Consider the following 19130-nt stretch of genomic DNA (forward strand, 5'->3'; position numbering starts at 1 on the left):
TAGGCTCAGCATATTTATTGCATATTTTACAAAAAGAAAATTAAAAATGAGTCACGAGAAGGAAGTTGTGAAGACACGTGCTTAGCGTTCTGTACCCCCACCCCCCACGTCCAAGTAAGAACAAACCAGGAGAAGAGGACTTGAGTCTTCATCTTGGTCATAATAGAAGCAGCACTCTGCCACCATGTGGCACCACTTGTCCCCGGGGTCGTTCCTGCAGGCACCGCCACTTCACTGCTTGATGATGGTTGGCGTGATCATCTTGTGGAAGGAGTAGTATTTGCAGTCTTCAGGAGGGATGATGTCAAGCAGGCTGGTGCTGATGTTCTCCTTTTTGAAACCGGCATCCTCTAGGTGGGGCACTTGGGTTTCCTAGGTAGAGGCAGACAGATGGGCAGTGAGATATCAAGAGTGCGGACCCCAGTTATAAGCATACCGGTACTGCGGAACTGGGCACCATACTTCACACTAGGGCTCTCTTGGGGGGTCTCTTACCTGGAACATGATGTCAATGTCATTGTACTTGGTCTTCAAAAGCTCCCCCCACGAGGTCAGGTTACAGTAGGTCAAGACCCCACTGGGCTTTAAAAGCCGGAAAGCGTGATTCTGCAAGACATAAACCAACCCATATTAACACACTTGCATCACTCTGCCCTCCTGCAGCTAGGGAGCAGTGCAGCGAACCAGAGTGCTGCACTGGGGCATGTGGTGAGGTGTGCCAGTACAGAGTTCCCAACATGGCCTGCCAGTCTGCATATTTCACCTTTCATGGCCCGGAGTGTTTTTCAGGTCCCATGAGTTGGCGGCAGTGGGATTCATTTTTCTTGCACTGGTGCCACTTCCTCATCCCTCCCAGAGACCCCCTGTATCAAATGCACAGCAGGTTGGATCACTAGCCACTACAGCGCCCTCCTGTGGTCATCAGCCAGGCAGGTGACTGTCATCTTGTTGGTCTCAGCCGTTAAGTTGACTTGTAAAAGACTCCGCCACCCCATGCAGGTCTCCACACTAATGGAGGAGGCGCTTTTATTTTGTCACACAAAGTTCAAATGCTTACCTTGATGAAATTAAACTGATGCGTGTGCCAGGTCTCTTCAGACAGTGGGTACGTGTCATAAAGGATACCTGCAGAACGACACAGTCAGACTCACTGATTACACAAAGCAACTCTGCCTACGGTGGGCTTCATGCTAGAACAGAAATCCCGAACTTAAAGACTTGGCCTTTAGGGGGTGCTGTGGCCGAACCCTGATGTGCTCACACGAATGGAAATGCAATCAGAGCTGCCCTCTCCTTTATAGAGTGATGGGTGGCTATTGTATGCCCTGCAGTGGCAGAAGTGGAGTTTATCATATTGATAATGAAATCAGTCTTACCATCAAAGTGGCCATCGGGCAGCGTGGGTGCCACCTCTTCCCACAATCCTTTAAGTGGGACGACCTGTAAAGACAATAAGAAGAAAAGACGGGAATGAGGTCAATGAGCTGGCGTGTGGGTGTGGTCAGCATGAATCCAGCACCATGATTGGCTGTTATAACAGACTGTGATAACAAAAGAGCCTGGGGCAAAATTTAACACCACAAAAGAAGTTCAAATGTGAAAAGAATAAAATCGAAATTTAATAAGAATGGAAAAGAGACAGGATGAAAGAAAAAATCGATGCAGTATCCTGAAAAATTGAAAAAATAGAATAAATGGGAGAAATTGGTCCATTGTAATCGATAAGCAGGATAAACGGATTTGATTCAGCATAATGAAATACATAACTAGGATCAAATCGATCCAGCATAATCCAATTAAAAAATAGTGTGAATGGAGAAATTGATCCAATATAATGAAATTACAAAATTAGAAGAACAGAGTGATAGATTGATCCAGCCTAGCTGAGTTTCAAAAAAGAAAAGGATTAAGGAGCAGTTGATCCGACATAATCTGATAGAATAAATAGGAAGAAAGGAGAAATCATAAGGGAATTAAAAAGTGTGAATGGAGGAAACAGTCCAGTATAGTCGAGCAACAAAAAAGGGTAAAGGAGCAGTTGGTCCTCTACAATCAAATCAAATAAGTAAAGACAAAGAGGAAACTGATCAGCGGTATTGAATTAAAACAAAAAATTTGGACATGAGCATCAGTAGGCTTTGTGCCCTTAGAACCAAGTGACCCGAACTCTCCTCTGTCATTTCAGTAACTACCGTATCTACTCAAGTATAAGTCAGTATCGAAACCCAAAAAAGTGATCGTAAAATCAGACCCCGACTTATACGCTCGTTCAAAAATACGACACTTACATTTGTTGAATGGTTGTAGATTGAGGTTCGGTGATGTGATTTTCTAATTCCGGCCACGATGCCAGTTCGCAGAGCACACTTTTGTCTTACGTATTTTTCTTAATACATCTTCTTGCCTCCTCCAATCTCGCACCAGTTTCTCAGACACATTGAATTTTGTTGCAGCAGCGCGGTTACCAATTTTTTTTGCCACTTCAATGACTTTTAATTTAAAACCAGCTTCATATTTCCTTCTGATCGAACGCTCCATCGTAGGTAAGGGATGCTCTTACGACAAAAGTGTAAATACAAAAAACAGAAAACAGTGCAAATGTCGCCTCGGAATAGTTCAGGTATCATCACCGTGTGGTCACATGGGCACAATGCACAGATATGAAAAGGCGTGTGCTCGGTGGTTACTCTCTCAGGTCGGTGTTAGCATATCGTAATCTCTTGGACCAATAGCGCGCGAGTCTTCCACATTCGACTTAATACGACCAACATTTTAAAATACCAGAAATCATACAGTAAAATCAAGTTCCGACTTATCCGTGGGAGAACTTAACGTGAATATATACGGTATTTACCACTCTGATGCCAATTTTTCTGATCATAAAATACCTCATTACAATAGCAGTTGACGTGAAGAATTCCTAATTAATCGCAGAGTTACGATATTTGACGGTTCCTCTGGAGCGCCTCTTTCTCCGGCACGATTTGGCTCCAAGACTAATCAGCACATCGTCATCTCCTAACAGGCTTAAGTTTCGAGTTTGGTATTTTTACATCCAGCTGTTTTAGCTGAAGACTGTCCTTGAGAAACTGTGACACACAGACAGACACACACCCGTCATCGAGATATCGATGGAACCTAAAACGTCAAGATCTGTCGATTACCGGAGATTGAATTTTTTGATGAATGTAAAGCTTTTGCTCCTCCCCCATAGACAGTAGGTTATGGTAGGTGAGGGCACAAAGCAAAAAAATAGGGCGAATGGAGAAATCGATTCATGTTAATCGATTAAAGAAATTATTTGAATTTGTCTCAAAGGGTTATTAATTCATTTAAAGGGATTATTATTATTTTCCCCGACCCCTTAAATTCCAGTTCTTTTTCTGGCACACAGTTCAGTAAACCAGAAGAGGCGCTGGTTGTTAGCCCTTCATGGTTGAGCGGTACTGAAGCGAATTTCAAACACAGAAGAAGTTTCGAGAATGGATTTATGGAATTTTCAATGAGAGTTTGGTATTCCGGAGTCTGTGTTGTGGTCCACTGTCAAGTCTCGTCGATGAACGGCGTAGAAGGGTCTGAAACGATTGGCTGGCTTCCAGTTCTGGTTCACTAAACTGCATATCAGGAAAAATTAAATAGCAACTGAAATAAGAGTCAGGGTGAAAAATAAAACAAGTTATCCTTTTGAATGATTTATTTTTAAGTAAGTAGTTCATTCAAGCAAATTATTTATATTTTTCATACCAGACACTTACCGGACTCCATACACTCCATTATAATCAAGTGTTAAAAAAAACAATGAAAGCAGAAATCGATACAGTATAATCTATAAAAACTAGTTAAACGTGATTATTCTCGTTTTAAAGAATTCTCAGTTGTTTTCAACTTGAAGATCTTCATATGCACCTCGTGTGGCTCCCCGATTGCCCCTAGGAGACCTCGATCACCGGTACTTTCAGGTTCAGGAGTGAAAACGTTGCATGATCCTCATTCGCTGGATTCTTGAACCCAGTTAAACCCGCCAACGACTGGCACAATTCCCGAACGGAATCAAGTCACCTGATCCTTGTTCGCGTGATTCTTCAACCAAATCAGTCCCTGCAGATAAGTCGCATGACTTATGTTCGCTTCCGATTGCTCAACCGAATCAAATCCTCAAAAACGAGTTGCAAAATTCCCGCTCTTACAAAATTCTCAGACTTCATCATGACCCAAGAACAAGTCGCAAGATTTTTTTTCCGCTCGATTCTCGACAAGCTGCACAATTCTCGTTCGCTGACTCTTCCCATGTCAGATGCAGTCGTTACCCAGAAGCGAGTTACTCGACAATCTTGAACGTAATCATTACCCGACCCAAACAAAATGCAAGATTCTTGTTCGCTTGATTCTCAAATTCAGTCCTACCTGCAAACAATGCACACCGTTCTCGTTCACCGATTCTTTCAATTCTGAATGGACGAGTCACACGGTTCTTATTTATTTATTCTGCAACTGAGTCAAAGCCGTGACTCTCGAGTCGTTTATGAACTACACAGCAAATCCCAAAAATGACTGCGATGTTCGTTCGTCATTTTATGAATGTTTCGACAAAAACGAGCTATTTGTTTAGGCTGGTGAGACTCTGTGCAACTACCGTGTTTCCCCAAAAATAAGACCTACTCTGAAAATAAGCCCTAGTCAAGATCGTCGGCTGAAAAGTAAGGCACCTAAGGCCGGGTTTATACTTCACGTGATGTGACGCATGTGCCCGAAACATCCATTAAATTCCGAGGACACCTTGCCACAATATCTCTGAACATGATGTTTAATGATTACATCCATCAATCCAAGAGTAGAAAGATTCAAGCAACTGATGGACTCCAGACACCCACTTCACCATCACCAGGAGGTAAATCACCGACTACCTTCTCGTCGGAGCTTCGCCACAGTGGAGCCCCTTAATCCAAAGCAGTCCACGACACATAGGCGTGAGAGACTGACTGTAGCCCACCCAGTGAAGCTCTTCCTACTCCTCAAGAGCATCTACCCAATGGAACATCCCTCTCTAGGAAAGACTGGGTGGCACTTAACCGAGCGAGGGCAAAGGTGGGCAAAACAAGAGACAACCTATTTAGATGGGGCCTCGCAACAAGCGTTGAATGTCCCTGTGGTGAGCCCACCCAAGCAATGGGCCACATTCTCCATGAATGTTCCCGAGGCCCTACATGTACCGATGAAGATCTTAAGGATGCTGATGACGCTGCTCTTACCTGGATACGGCAGTGGTGTGAGGAGATATGTTGATGATCCATCAAGCCGGGGACGTGCCAATTCCGGCAAGCATCGGGCGCAAGAAAGAAACAAAATCCCTGGACCGGAGCATCAGCTCATCGCAAGGTGAACACAAGCACACACACACTCGCATCAGTTTAGCGTCACCAAAGGATGGAAAACTGGGCCCACTGTGGAAACCCACCAGGAAAACATTCAAACTCCAGGCAGAGATCAGGACGTGACTCCCTGCGAGACAGCAGCGCCACCAATCTGCCACCGTGCCACCCCATATGTGTAATTATTAACAGTATTCATTATCTAAGCAAAGTTAACAATTTATATGTAAAACATAACATACATATTTTAATGCTGGGCGGCACGGTGGCGCTGTGGGTTACGCTGGTGCCTCGCAGTTAGGAGACTTATGTTCGCTTCCCGGGTCCTCCCTGTGTGGAGTTTGCATGTTCTCCCCGTGTCTGCGTGGGTTTCCTCCCACAGTCCAAAGACATGCAGGTGAGGTGCATTGGAGATCCTAAATTGTCTCTGGTGTGTGTGCTTGGTGTGTGTGTGTGTGTGTGCCCTGCGGTGGGCTGGCGCCCTGCTTGGAGTTTGTTTCCTGCCTTGCGCCCTGTGTTGGCTGGGATTGGCTCCACCAGACCCCCGTGGCCCTGTAGTTAGGATATAGCGGGTTGGATATTGGATGGATGGGATGGATATTTTAATGCATTTCCTCTTGCAAATGATATCAAGTATAAACCTAAGAACTGTGACTGTGCAGAGAGCTGGACTACCAAAAATGTAACGTGTTGTGTGTGGCGATCACTGCCTGCTGCTGCTGCTGTCAGCCCCAGAAGTGCGTAGCGATTAACAACTGGGTCGGCTTTAAGATGACGTTTACGACGGCCTGCTTTAATGATAAAGTAAACTACGAGGCCAAAGTGGACATTTCGAGGTTAAAGCCGACATTTCCACTTTAATCACACAATACAGTAGAACTTTTCGCCATCTCTGTGGCTCAAATACGCCGCCGTACATTCTGATGCTGTTGTGAAGGTGCAAAAAAATAAAAAGATGGCACAGATTACGGTATGTGAGACCTTTAAAATGTACCGCGTCATTACGATGGGGAATATGCGACGCGCGAATATAAAAGCACCAATGCATTTGTATGTCGACATTTTGCTTCACCACATCGAGCCGTTCATCAGGATACTGAAAAGGCTGGAGTAGCAAGAAACTCAGGCTGAAATTCAGGGTTTGAATGTGGAGGTCTGTGATGATATTCCAGAAGAAGATGGCATGACTGTATTTAGATAAACTGGTGAGGAAGGCAGGCTCTATTGTAGGCACGGAGCTGGACAGTTTGACATCTGTGGCAGAGCGACGGGCGCTGAGCAGACTCCTGCCAATCATGGAGAATCCACTGCGTCCAGACAGAGGAGCAGCTTCAGAGACAGACTGCTGTCACCGTCCTGCTCCACTGACAGACTGAGGAGACCCCACACTATGCGACTCTTCAATTCCACACCGGGGGGGTTACTCTGTCTATCTATCTGAATAAATAAATACAAGGAATCCCCTGAAAATAAGCCCTAGTGCATCTTTTGGAGCAAAATGAATACAAGACCCGGTCTTATTTTTGGGGAAGCACAGTAAGCAGAATGGTGACATTGCCTCATTTTCATATTTTAATTGTTTTTTTTTTGTTATTCTTCTTACTGTTACTGTCCTCACGCTTGTGGAGAGCAGCCGAAGACGACCGATGTGCGATGAGGTAAGAGGGATCAGCAGTTAAAGGGGTTTGTCTGTCAGTGTAGCTGTTTGATACGAATAGGGCAGAATGAAAATGAAACTGAAGTGCGCCCCCTTCTTTATTTAAACATTCACTATGGCAGCTGGCATGTCGTCACTCCTCCAAAGGGGACCCACCCTCCAGAAACAACCTTCTCAAGCGCTGGCACTGAATGATAAAGAAGCAAATGAATCGAGTGACTTCAACGGGCGGTTTGAACAAATCCAACCAGTCAGGTGGGCTCGCAGTGCCCGTCTCTGCTTCTTTTTATCCTTTAGCTCCTTTGCTGTTCTGGCAGGCCCAATGGCTCAGTAGATGAGTACAGAATTAGGATATTAGCAGGGTCGAAAGCGGAACGGCAAAATGTGCCAACGAAGTCGAATACACAAAGCAAGAATTCCAGTCGAAGGAGCAGGGCACGTTCAGGCTCAAGTCGTTCTGAAAGACAAATTATTTTTACGCGTGCAAAGATTTTCTTTTCTGTTTTCGAGAACATTCATAAACTTGAACATTGGTACCCTGGCACTTAAAGTCTGGTGTTAGCAACGTCACAGCAAGTGACACTCGGCATCATGCCCTTTGCAACCACTTGCTGTGTCATGGCGACAAGCCACAAGATGGCAAACAAAAGGCAACAGTACTTTATTTGAACTTTTATACTCATTTCCTGTAGTGAGAAATGAGAGACTAACGACACACGTGTCCTCTGAACTTAAAAACCAATCCACGTGAATAAAACAATAAGTGCCTGTGTATCTGTCTGTCCGTCCAGCGGCCGCGACTCTGTCATTCCAACAGACGGTACATCACAAGCATTAACTCCGCTTTTACAACTCCCATACCAAATGGCATATAATAGAGACATAAGCATTACATTTGGTTTTCCAACAGATGGCGCATCACAAATATTTGTAGTCATAACATACATTTGTCAGTTCAACAGATGGCGCATCACAAACATTAACTCTGCTGACGTCTCACCTTGTGTGGCTGTTTCTGGGCCCACTGCTGTAGTCTCTGGAAGACGCCATCATTGCACTCGATGATCCAGTGCTCCTCGATGGGGAATGACTCCAACTTGGTGGCAGCGATTGCCATTCCAAAGCCCACCTCCAGGACTCTGCCACCTGCCGCAATGAAAAGAAATATCAGTGGGTGGAATGATAAATAACAGTTCATTAATTAATAAATTAATTCTTTAATAAATAGATAGGAAAGGCTAGAGTGAAAGGCACTATATAATAAATAAATAGATATGAAATGCACTATATAATAAATAGAGTGAAAGGCACTATATAATAAATAAATAGATACAAAAGGCATTATATAATAGATAAATATGTAAAGAATTATACAGACTCTATCAAAGGTATATAACAAATAGATAAATAGTGTAAAATAGAGCTCATTAATAGATATGAAAGGCACTATTTAATAAATAAATAGAGTGAATGAAAGGCACTATATAATAAATAAATAGATATGAAAGGCACTATATAATAAATAAATAGATACGAAAGGCATTATATAATAGATAAATATGTAAAGAATTATACAGACTCTGTATCAAAGGTATATAACAAATAGATAAATAGTGTAAATAGAGCACATTAATAGATATGAAAGGCACTATATAATAACACCAGTGTCCAACAAAGATGTGTCCTGTCACCAGGCCATCGACTGGCTCATGCAGAACAAACGAGCTAATCTTCTAAATAAACAACACGTTGTTATCCGAAGTGCTGCAGGTATGAACAGTAAAACACAGTCCATGTGATTATCAGCACAGACAAATTAAGACAACAAAGTAAAAGTACCACAACAAGTCGCGTCAAGATGGACTCGAAATTTGAAAACCGCAACAGAAGGAGCGGCTCTACCGCTCAGGGCTCGGCCACTCCACTGGCTCGGGGTACGACCCCCTTAGGTTTTAAACCACAGAGCCATTAAGAGCTTTAAAAATGAACGGGAGTTGAAGTTTACAATGAGCCCTAAAACTAGCAGGGAGTCAGTGAGTGGAAGCCAGAGCCGAGTGATGTGACTTCTTGTCCTAACGCCAGTCATTGATCTGTGGACGTAATAAAGACAGACGGACTGACGGACAGAGTGATGCCCAAATATAAAGAGTGACAACAACCTCAACGGGCCACAATGTGGGCTTCACCTTCGAGATCATTCCAGGCTGGTCGAAGCTCCCCTTGATGACCGACTTGCCTTGTTTTTAAATTGCCCCCACATTTGTAACCTGTGTTTTGACTTCTATTGCCGAGAGCTCTGGGGGCTTTCAGAGGGTCTTGTTAGGCGGACCACACAAGATCGCCTCTGATTTTGCTTTCATTCAGCTGGAGAAAACAATTTGCCACCCAGTCCTTCATCTCCCCTAAGCAGTCAAGAAAGGGTCTTCAAAGAGCTGCCATTGTTAGGGTCCAGTACATCTGGAAATAGCCTGAGCGTTACCCAGGGAAAGAGAGGAGGGCTTGTGACGGACCCTGACGTTATCCTAGAGGGCCTAGTCTATGCAGACCACCTGGGGCTGTGTCACACAGATATGATGAGATCCAACAGAAGATGGAGGACCTCAGTGAGATCCCCACCACCACTGGACTGAAGGTCCGAAAGAGGAAGGCCACAGTTGTCCTACCAGTTACAGTAAATGGCAACACACTGGGGGATGTGGAGCTACCTGGGCAGTAAGGTGACATCAGATAGAGACTGCAACCAAAATGTCAATGGAGGAACCAACAAAGCCAACCAAGCCTTTGGATCACTCAGGTCAATCTGAGGGTCTAGTGGTCTCAGCATCCACACAAAGCACCACCGTCCTCCACGTTCTTTTGTAAGGCTCTCGAGTACTGGAAGACCACCACCATCCAGCAGAAGGTGGACTATCCACAGAGAATCCTGAAGATCTTTTGGCCAAACACCATCTTCAACAAAGAACTACAAAACAAGAAGGGAGCAGAGACACTCCTGAAGCCTCAATGGACATAGCTGGGACAGAGAAAAACTGAAGAGCAAAGAGTTCACTCTCGAAACGACCCCTAAAGCAGCAGCAGACGGAGCCTTGTCATCACTGAGAGCACCACATGGTTCAAAGAGGACTGAGAGACACGGCAGACGGATAAACTCAGAGCAAAAGGCGCTGTCCACCTTAAAAAATATGGGGGGTAAGTATGTGTGTGTCCATCTCTGTCTCTCCAACACATGGCGCACTGCAACCACCTGTACCAATGAAATGCATTGCATTCGCCATTCCAACAGATGGCACATTACAAACATTAATACTGTGTTTACCAATCCCATACCAGATGATGAGATGGGTCTGACTGCAGCCTGCAATACGAATGATTCTCGAAACGGCCTTTAGTGAGTCAGATGACCCTCCCACAACCCTAATCTTAACTGGTACAGTAACATGGCATCTGATGGGCGTTTTGTGATTGATGTTGCAGGTGTTACATAATGTTGGGGCCTTCTGTGACCTAATCCATAGAGACTAGTGGGCTGCAATTAAAGTATGCTGAAGATGACATACAACAAAAACATATGCATTGCATTTATCATTCCAACAGATGGTGCATCCTAAACACTAACATTGCTTTTACAAATCCCATACCAAATGGCATATAACAGAGACACATGCATTGCATTTGTCCCTCCAACATTATGCATCACAAACATTTGTTGTAACAAAATGCATTTCTTTTATCATTCCAACAGATGGCGCATCACAAACGTTTGTAGTAATGCATTTTATTACTACAAATGTTTGTAACGTGCCATCTATTTGAATGATAAATACATTTAAAAACTACATTCTAGTGAATTGTGTGCTGCCAACATTAATGCTGAGGTCTACGTCGATTACTTAGATTATATACATAAGTAGACAGATGTGAAAAGCACTGTATAATAAATTCATCTGTAAGGCACTATACAAAATCAGTGTTTAAAGAAGTAAAGTATATAATGGGAAAATAAGAAATGTAATAACTCGATAGATAGATAGATATGAAAGACACTATATAATAGATAGATAGACAGATAGATAGACAGATAGATAGATAGATAGATAGATAGATAGATAGATAGATAGATAGGAAAGGCACTATATAATAGATAGATAGATAGATAGATAGATAGATAGGTAGATAGATAGGAAAGGCACTATCTAGACTTGGTGTGAAAGTACAAAACACACAGGGCATCACAGTTTGTTGTGTACCCACAGACCGATCAGAGTACCCATAGCGACCCCTGTCCACTGCCAAAAGTGCCCACAATGGGCATGTGAACATCAGAACTGGACCACAGAGCAACGGCAGAAGGTGGCTGGTCTGATGAATCCCATTCGCTTTCACCTCATGCCCGTGTGTGTCGCCACCTGGGAAAGGCATGGCACCAGAATGCATTTTGGGAAGAAGGCAAGCCGGCGGAGGCAGTGTGATTCTGTGGGCAAAGTTCTGCTGGGATGCCTTAGGTCCTGCCATTCATGTGGATGATACTTTGACACGTGCCACCTACCTAAAGATGTTGCAGAACACGTCCACCCCTTCATAGAAGCGGGCATTACCCCCTGATGGCAGTGGCCTCTTTCAGCAGGATAATGCACTCTGCCACACTGGTTGAAGGTTTGAGGAACACAACAAAGGAGTCGGAGGAGTTGACTTGGCCTCCAAATTCACCAGATGTCAATCCAGTCGAGCACAGGTAGGATGTGCCGGAGGTCCCACTTCGTAGCTTATAGGAATTGAAGGTCCTGCTATACCACAGCGCCCACTCAGAGGTCCAGTGGAGCCCATGTCTCAGTATTAGGTGGGTGGTCGTAACGTGATGGCTGATCGGTGTAACCAGACAGCAAAGGCGCTATATTGGTATGAGGCACACCTTAAATGTTAACGCCGTAGACAAACGGAGCCGAAGGCAGCAATGAAACCGTCCATATTTTCTAAACACGTAACGTTTTAAGCATTTTCTGTTTCTTTAATTTTATTACTCAGTCGCCTAATGAAACAAACAGCTAATCCATCAATCGATCGATCAGTTTTCACGACAGCAGTAGCCTGTCACTGAGCTTCTTACTCCTCGTCTGTCTTTTTCTTTTTTATTCCTAATTTCTTACTTCTTTCTCCTCCGCACCTGACCCCGCGTGCGCCGCAAGGCGCTATATAAGAGAAGACTGTTGGCAGAGTGGCCGTCACGTAGACACCCCGGCCGCCCGCACGTGTCGCCTGTCACTCCGGCAGCTGTTCCGGTCCGCCCTCTCGGGGTCTGCACAGGGACAGCTGCCCGATGCCCACCCCCGTGGGGCCCCGACTGCCTCCACGTGCTTTGGCGCTCGGCCCCGACTGCGTGCCCACCTTTAGACGCCGCCGCCGTCGCCAGCTGGTGCATGTACGGAGTCTCCCAGCGCTCCATTACTGGCTTGCCCAGGATCTGCAGGTGGGTGTCCGTTTCGTTGTACTGGGCGTTCGCGTCGGTCCAGTCCGGCTTGCAGTCCTCGCCTTTACCGAAGATGGGCGCGGGGGTCTCGCTCGCCATAGTGGTCGGATGTCACCAAAACAGTGGAACTGGGAAGAAAAGACGGCGAAAAGCTGCGGGACTTGGGCACGACGCAAAGGGAGAAGGGCCGGCGCGGCCGCGGCTTTTAAACTCCCGAGACTGCTGACCTCGCAGAGGGGGCCGGGGGCCGATCAAATTACCAGCCGTACCTCCCTCCCCTCCGCATTGGTGCCCGAAGGAGCGGGGAGGGGGCGGCAGAGTCAAACTCGGGACACCGCAAGCGGAGCAGCGGGACGACAAGTGACGGGAATGGCGGACTTTGACCGAAAACTAAGGAACAAAAGAAAAAGAAAACTCGTTAGGTGACATCGGTCGGCCCACCGCAGCTCAGACAGAACCCGGAGGGACACGGAGAGGGGATTGGGGTCTGGGAAGTGTGTTTCCAGCCGGTGCCTTGGCTCGGCGCCGCTACGCCTTCAACTTATTCTCCGACATTTTAATGAAGTTAACTTTTAACCCGCGCCCACCTGCGCCCACCGCTTCGGCACTGAAGACGTGACAGGAAAGAAAAACAGCTGGCATTCCGGTCGTGTTAAGTACTTGAGCAGCCAGCCGTCCATCTGTACAGACACATGTAGGAAAGGCACTATATAATAGATAGGTGCGTGCAGCAATAGTGTGAAGGGCGCTATAGACCGCGGGGGGCGTCGGGTAATAAATACGGGGATAGAAAAGGCGCCTGTAATGCAAAGATTATCTATCTGTCATATAGCGCCTTTCACTGAATCTATCATATCTATCTATCATAACACTTTTCATATCTATCTATCTATCTATCTATTATATAGTGCCTTTCATATCTATCTATCTATCTATCATATAGTGCCTTCCTTATTTATCTATCTATTATATAGCGCCTTTCATATTTAACTGATAGATAGATACTTTATTAATCCCAAGGGGAAATTCCCATACTCCAGCAGCAGCATAATGATAAAGAACAATATTAAATTAAAGACAATAAGACTTTGTGTAATGTTATTGTTTACCCCCCCGGGTGGAATTGAAGAGTCGCATAGTGTGGGGGAGGAACGATCTCCTCACTCGATTCAAGACCTTTTGTTGCCAGTAGAATCTCCGTGATCAGAGATCACTCACAACCTTCACAGTGGAGGTATGTCACATCTGCCCTTAATCCAGCTGATCAAGCATCTAGAGGGCTAAGCGTAGAAAAACTTTCTCAAAAGCACCACAAGGTCCAAATTTCTTATTATATAGTGCCTTTTATGTCTGTCTCTCTGTCAATCTACCATCCACATTCGCGTCAGAACAGGTGATCCACCTGAAGCTCATCACATTCAGTCTCCTTTGACGAGAGACCAACCAGTTATCCCGATGTCCTGTCTAAATTGTCCACTATAGCCTAGTTATTCTGGTCCCCAAATCATCCCCTGTCTCTGATTGGCTATCTCTCTCACCCCTTCGTCACCTAATCGCTCATGTGTGGTGAGTGTACTGTAACAAAAATTGCTGCTATCACATCATCCAGGTGGGTGCTATATAAATGTAAAGAATTATTTTTATTTATTATTATTATTAATAATAATCTATCTATTATATAGTGCCTTTCATATCTATCTATCTTTCTATCATATAGTGCCTTTCATATCTACCTATCTATCTATCTATCTATGCACCTTAATGTAGATAGATTGATTGATTGATTGATTGATTGATTGGTTTGAAAGGCACTATATGATAGATAGAGAGATAGATTGATAGATATGGAAGGCGCTATATAACAGATAGGTAGATGGATATACATCTTATTTGTTATGTAATATTCTTCACTGAGTGCCGATGCAGCACGCTGAAGTTATAGAGTTGAAAGCCAGTATATAACAGATAAAAGGCGCTATATAATAGCTACATTGGTTGGACATACAAGTAAGAATTCCCCTGTGCTCTGCTCATGTGACCGTCCCACTACTGCTGACGTCTTTGTCAGGGGTCCACAGAGCTGGTCCTGGACGGCCGCGGTGGCGGCTGCAGGTTTTTGTGCCAACTCCTTTGACTTTGCCCATCACAGCACCTCTTTAATTCAGTGGCGTATTCGTGTTTTCATTCAGCCACATCAGCTCGCTGTTCCCGTCCAGGTGGTCCGTCTCTTGAAGCGGTTGACCGTTTCTCAGTCCTTGTTGGTTTTTGCTCTTCTTCATTTTTCATGTCATCAGATGAACACCCACAGGTCAACACGGTGAAAGGTCACACAGAGAGCTGCCATTTCCTTCGTCATTCGCATTTTCCTGCTAATAAGGAGCCGTTACAAACTGAGAGTGCAGGGTGGGCATTTTTACCAAGTGAGACAACTGAAAGGAGCAGACCAACGTTACTTGAGTGAGTTTTGATTTCCCATTAAGACAAGAAAACTCACAGCCACTGCAGCCCCCCAGCACCGTCTCGGCAGACCCCCACTCCAGACAGTGGCCCTCCTGTCACACTGGCCTTGTCTTCATTATTGGCACTGCCATGGGACTTCCTGCTGGGCTGGCCCCTCTCCTTGTCCTGAGTGGCAGTGCCGGTGCCAACCAGGCCTGTCCTGACACCTACTGTATGATGGTCTCCTGGAGGTCCTGATGTTGTGTTGGTCTTGGTGTCTGAGGGGGTCTCCCACTCGCTGTTCTAGTTTTATTTCCTTGCACATCCCAGTCGTGCCCCTTTAACTTTGCTGTCTCTCTGCTGGCGATTCCTCGACTGCCCTGAAGCTTTTCGACTCGTCCTGCTGGTGGGCAGCTTTGCCGTATGCCGTTTGGCTTTGTGTCCCCCTCTGGTGGGTTCTGCAGAACTTTAACTGCGCCACATTGGGGGTATGAAGACAGGTGGGTTTAACAAGTGCCCACCCCCACCATCATCTTTGTCATCAGGGGTCTGTCCTTGTCTATCACCCTGTGGTGGTGGGTGGGGGGTCCTTGGACCTTTCAGCTGCTGCAGTCTCTCAGCAAACACGTGGGGGAGGATGGGCGGTGGGGGGGGGCACAATGTAAGCACATGTCTGTACTCCTCAAATAACCATCTACCCCACATGGGGGGCGCCCACTCCCTCACATCTGATTGGGTGCTTTTTTTATTTTTTTTTTGTTTCATTTCTGCCATTTTCTGATGGTGGAATTTGAGGGGTTTATGCAGCATTTTGGGGGGCTTTTACAAACTCATGTTGTCTCCTGCATGTGTGCAAGTTGCTATTTGGAGCATTTCTAATTTTTTATATCATATTTGCCACATTTTGCGGGTGTTTTTATATCCATCAGTGACTTCAATCAGCGTTGTTTGACTCTTTTCTATTATTAAAAATGTAAAAATGAATTTCAGCCAATGGATGCCCGGAGGAGCCTGATGAGGGGGTCCATAAAGCCCCGGCAGACAAATACGAGAAGAATATCAGAATGTGAGCCATTCATGTTAAAGGCAAACAGGATTCATAAAGTCTTCGGACCCCTTCACTTGGCTGCGCTCCTTATTGTGGTTGCCATTTGTGCCCATCCATCTGCACTCAGCAGCCCATCATGACGCCGTCTGCAAATTTATTACAAATTAAAAGCTGAAATCGCTCCTTCCTGGAAGTTTACTGACCCTTCATTCGGCACTTTGAAGAAATTTGGCAGCTTTCAGTCTTCTTAAGGTCAGTAGGACCACCGAGACAGAATTAATGTGTGTGAATGAGAGGGAGGGCCGAGGAGTGGTGAGGATGAGGGGAGGAGAGCTGATGAAGGTGAGTAACGGGGAGTGTGGAAGAGAAGTGAAGAAGAGAGTGCAGGCAGGGTGGAGGAGAGTGGCAGGAGTGATGGGTGACAGACGGGTATCAGCGAGAGTGACAGGGAAGGTCTACAGGACGGCAGTGAGACCAGCTCTGTTATATGGGCAGGAGACGGTGGCACGGGAGACAGAGCTGGAGGTGGCAGAGTTGAAGATGTTAAGATTGGCATTGGGTGTGACGAGGATGGACAGGATGAGAAATGAGGACATTAGAGGGTCAGCTCAGGTGGGACGACCAAGTCAGAGAGGCAAGATGGTGTTGGTTCAGACATGTGCAGAGGAGACATGAGGGGTATAATGAGAGAAGGGTACTAAGGATAGAGCTGCCAGGGAAGAGGAGAAGAGGAAGGACTGAGAGGAGGTTTGAGGATGTGGTGAGAGGGGACATGCAGGTGACAGGGGTGACAGAACAAGATGATGAGGACAGAAAGATATGGAAGAAGATGATCCGCTGTGGCGACCCCTAATGGGAGCTGCCAGAAGAAGACGTTAGTACATACAGTCACACGCGTGTACTTGTTAGGCAGTTGATTGGCTTAACCGGCGTTTCTCAGCCTTTAAGTATTTGCGACCCGAGTTTTCAGAACAGTTTTTAATTGCGCCCCCCTAACTTTTTTTTGAAAGGAGCCCACTAATACCAATTTGTTCTTTTTTAATTAATGAAATATCCATCCATTATCCAACCCGTTATATCCGAACTACAGGGTCACGGAGGTCTGCTGGAGCCAATCCCAGCCAACACAGGGCGCAAGGCAGGAAACAAACCCCGGGCAGGGCGCCAGCCACCGCATTAATGATATATCATAAATGCATATTTTATTATACCTACTTAACTTTTATCGACATTTATCTAACTCTTTTTTTTTTCTTCTAGTATCAGAATGCAGTTTATGTTCATTTGTTTTGGTTTCAATAGATGGATTCTTCATATTTTTGATTCTTGTTTTCATTTTTTCACATCTTCGCCCCAGTTTGCGAACCACTGCGCCTTATAAGTGCTTAGTGCGTGTTAATAAAAACGGAGGCTACCAAACTTGTTGTTACTCCATTGACTCCAAAACACAGAAGCCGGTAAGTGACAGCCGCTCACTTAATGAGCCCAGGAGTCCAACTGAAAACAGAAGGTGGTTAGAACAAAAACCCGCAGCCTCAGTGGACCCCCAGTTTGAATGACTTTGGGCTCCAGGCTTATTATAAATACGAGGTGTGACAATTTCATTCCGGTAATAGCCGAGTGTGTCATCCGTGACGTGATTGTATCGAAATCACGCGAGTATTCGCGTTTGAACGAACACGAGTGAAACTTGCAAGCTTCCAGTCAGGTGGTAGTTAACGGTGAAGAAGGACACCCTCTGGCGTAAAAAAAAAAGGGGGATCGAAATTTAGAGCAACGTATTAATATTACACGTCGTGTGAAAATCGGCAAATGCGCTCCTGAAACGTCATAACTGCTGCAAGTGGCATCTGGTGAAGACGCTGTGAAAAAGTCGAGTGTGTTTGAGCGGCACCAGAAGTGCAAAGGTGTGACGGAGCCTGCAGTGGAAGCCTGGGGGTCGCCGCGCCCTACAAAAATCCCGCATGTCGCGCTGACAGTTTTAGTCCAGGCTCGTGTGTTTCTGCGATCCCAAGAGAATAAGCCCACCAAGAATTTATTAAAGAGGTACAAACAGTCAACCAACAATGCTATTCAGAGGCACGGAAGAGATTACGAGATTTCTGCTCGAAGAAAAAGACCCGACAAGTGGATCGTCCATCATGGCGTTGCGCTAAAGTCACACCGCGCACACTGTGAGGGTCTTTCTGGTCAAATAAAAAGCGATTACCTAATTCACCTAACTTAACCCCCTGGGATTTCTGGCTGTTTCCAAAATTAAAAGCTGCGCTGAAAAGACGATGATACATCCATCCATCCATCCATCATCCAACCCGCTATATCGTAACTACAGGGTCACGGGGGTCAGCTGGAGCCAATCCGAGCCAACACAGGGCGCAAGGCAGGAAACAAACCCTGGGCAGGGCGCCAGCCCACCAAAGATATTATATTATATTATATTATCCAACCCGCTATATCCTAACTACAGGGTCACGGGGGTCAGCTGGAGCCAATCCGAGCCAACACAGGGCGCAAGGCAGGAAACAAACCCTGGGCAGGGCGCCAGCCCACTGCAGGATGCACACACACTGGACACTTTAGGATCGCCAATGCACCTCACCTGCATGTCATTGGACTGTGGGAGGAAACCCACGCAGACACGGGGAGAACATGCAGACTCCATGCAGGGAGGACCTGGGAAGCAAACCCGGGTGTCCTAACTGCGAGGCATGTTTGTTTGAATTACAGAATACAATTTATTTTGTAAAGCCCAAAATCACACAAGAAGTGCTGCATTGGGCTTTAACAGACACTGCCTCTTGACAGCCCCCCAGAAGACAAGAATATCCTAGCAGGGAAAAAAATGGAAGGAACCTTGGGAAAGGCAGTTCAAAGAGAGACCCCTGTGCAGGTGGCTGTCAAAAGTAAAAAGGGGGGCAAATACAATGCAATACACAGAACAGAACACAAGTCGTCCTCAATACAATACGATAGTACAATAGAAATATTACAAGTACAGAGCAAAATTCAACAGTAGATGATATCCCATAATATGATTAGATTTGTTTAGAGTCCTGGAGACCTCGGCCATCAAGCTGCCTCCCCCTATTGGCCATTCACAGCTGAGGCGACTGAAAACAAAAGCGTGAACTCATTTCTCAGTACCTTGCAATG

At 45.6% G+C, this 19130-nt stretch overlaps 1 protein-coding gene across 1 annotated transcript; it reads right to left on the bottom strand.

Moving 5' to 3' along the window:
- gamt (guanidinoacetate N-methyltransferase) lies at positions 1-12718 on the bottom strand. The gene is made up of 6 exons (XM_039767135.1): positions 12409-12718; positions 8027-8172; positions 1377-1440; positions 1058-1125; positions 496-606; positions 1-372 (listed from the first exon to the last, which is right to left on the bottom strand). The coding sequence occupies exons 1-6, from the start codon at positions 12587-12589 to the stop codon at positions 232-234; spliced, it is 711 nt and encodes a 236-aa protein (XP_039623069.1). The 5' UTR covers positions 12590-12718; the 3' UTR covers positions 1-231.
- Between the last annotated feature and the right edge of the window lie 6412 nt (positions 12719-19130).

Source organism: Polypterus senegalus, chromosome 10 (genome assembly GCF_016835505.1).
Source record: "Polypterus senegalus isolate Bchr_013 chromosome 10, ASM1683550v1, whole genome shotgun sequence".
Lineage (NCBI taxonomy): Eukaryota > Metazoa > Chordata > Cladistia > Polypteriformes > Polypteridae > Polypterus > Polypterus senegalus.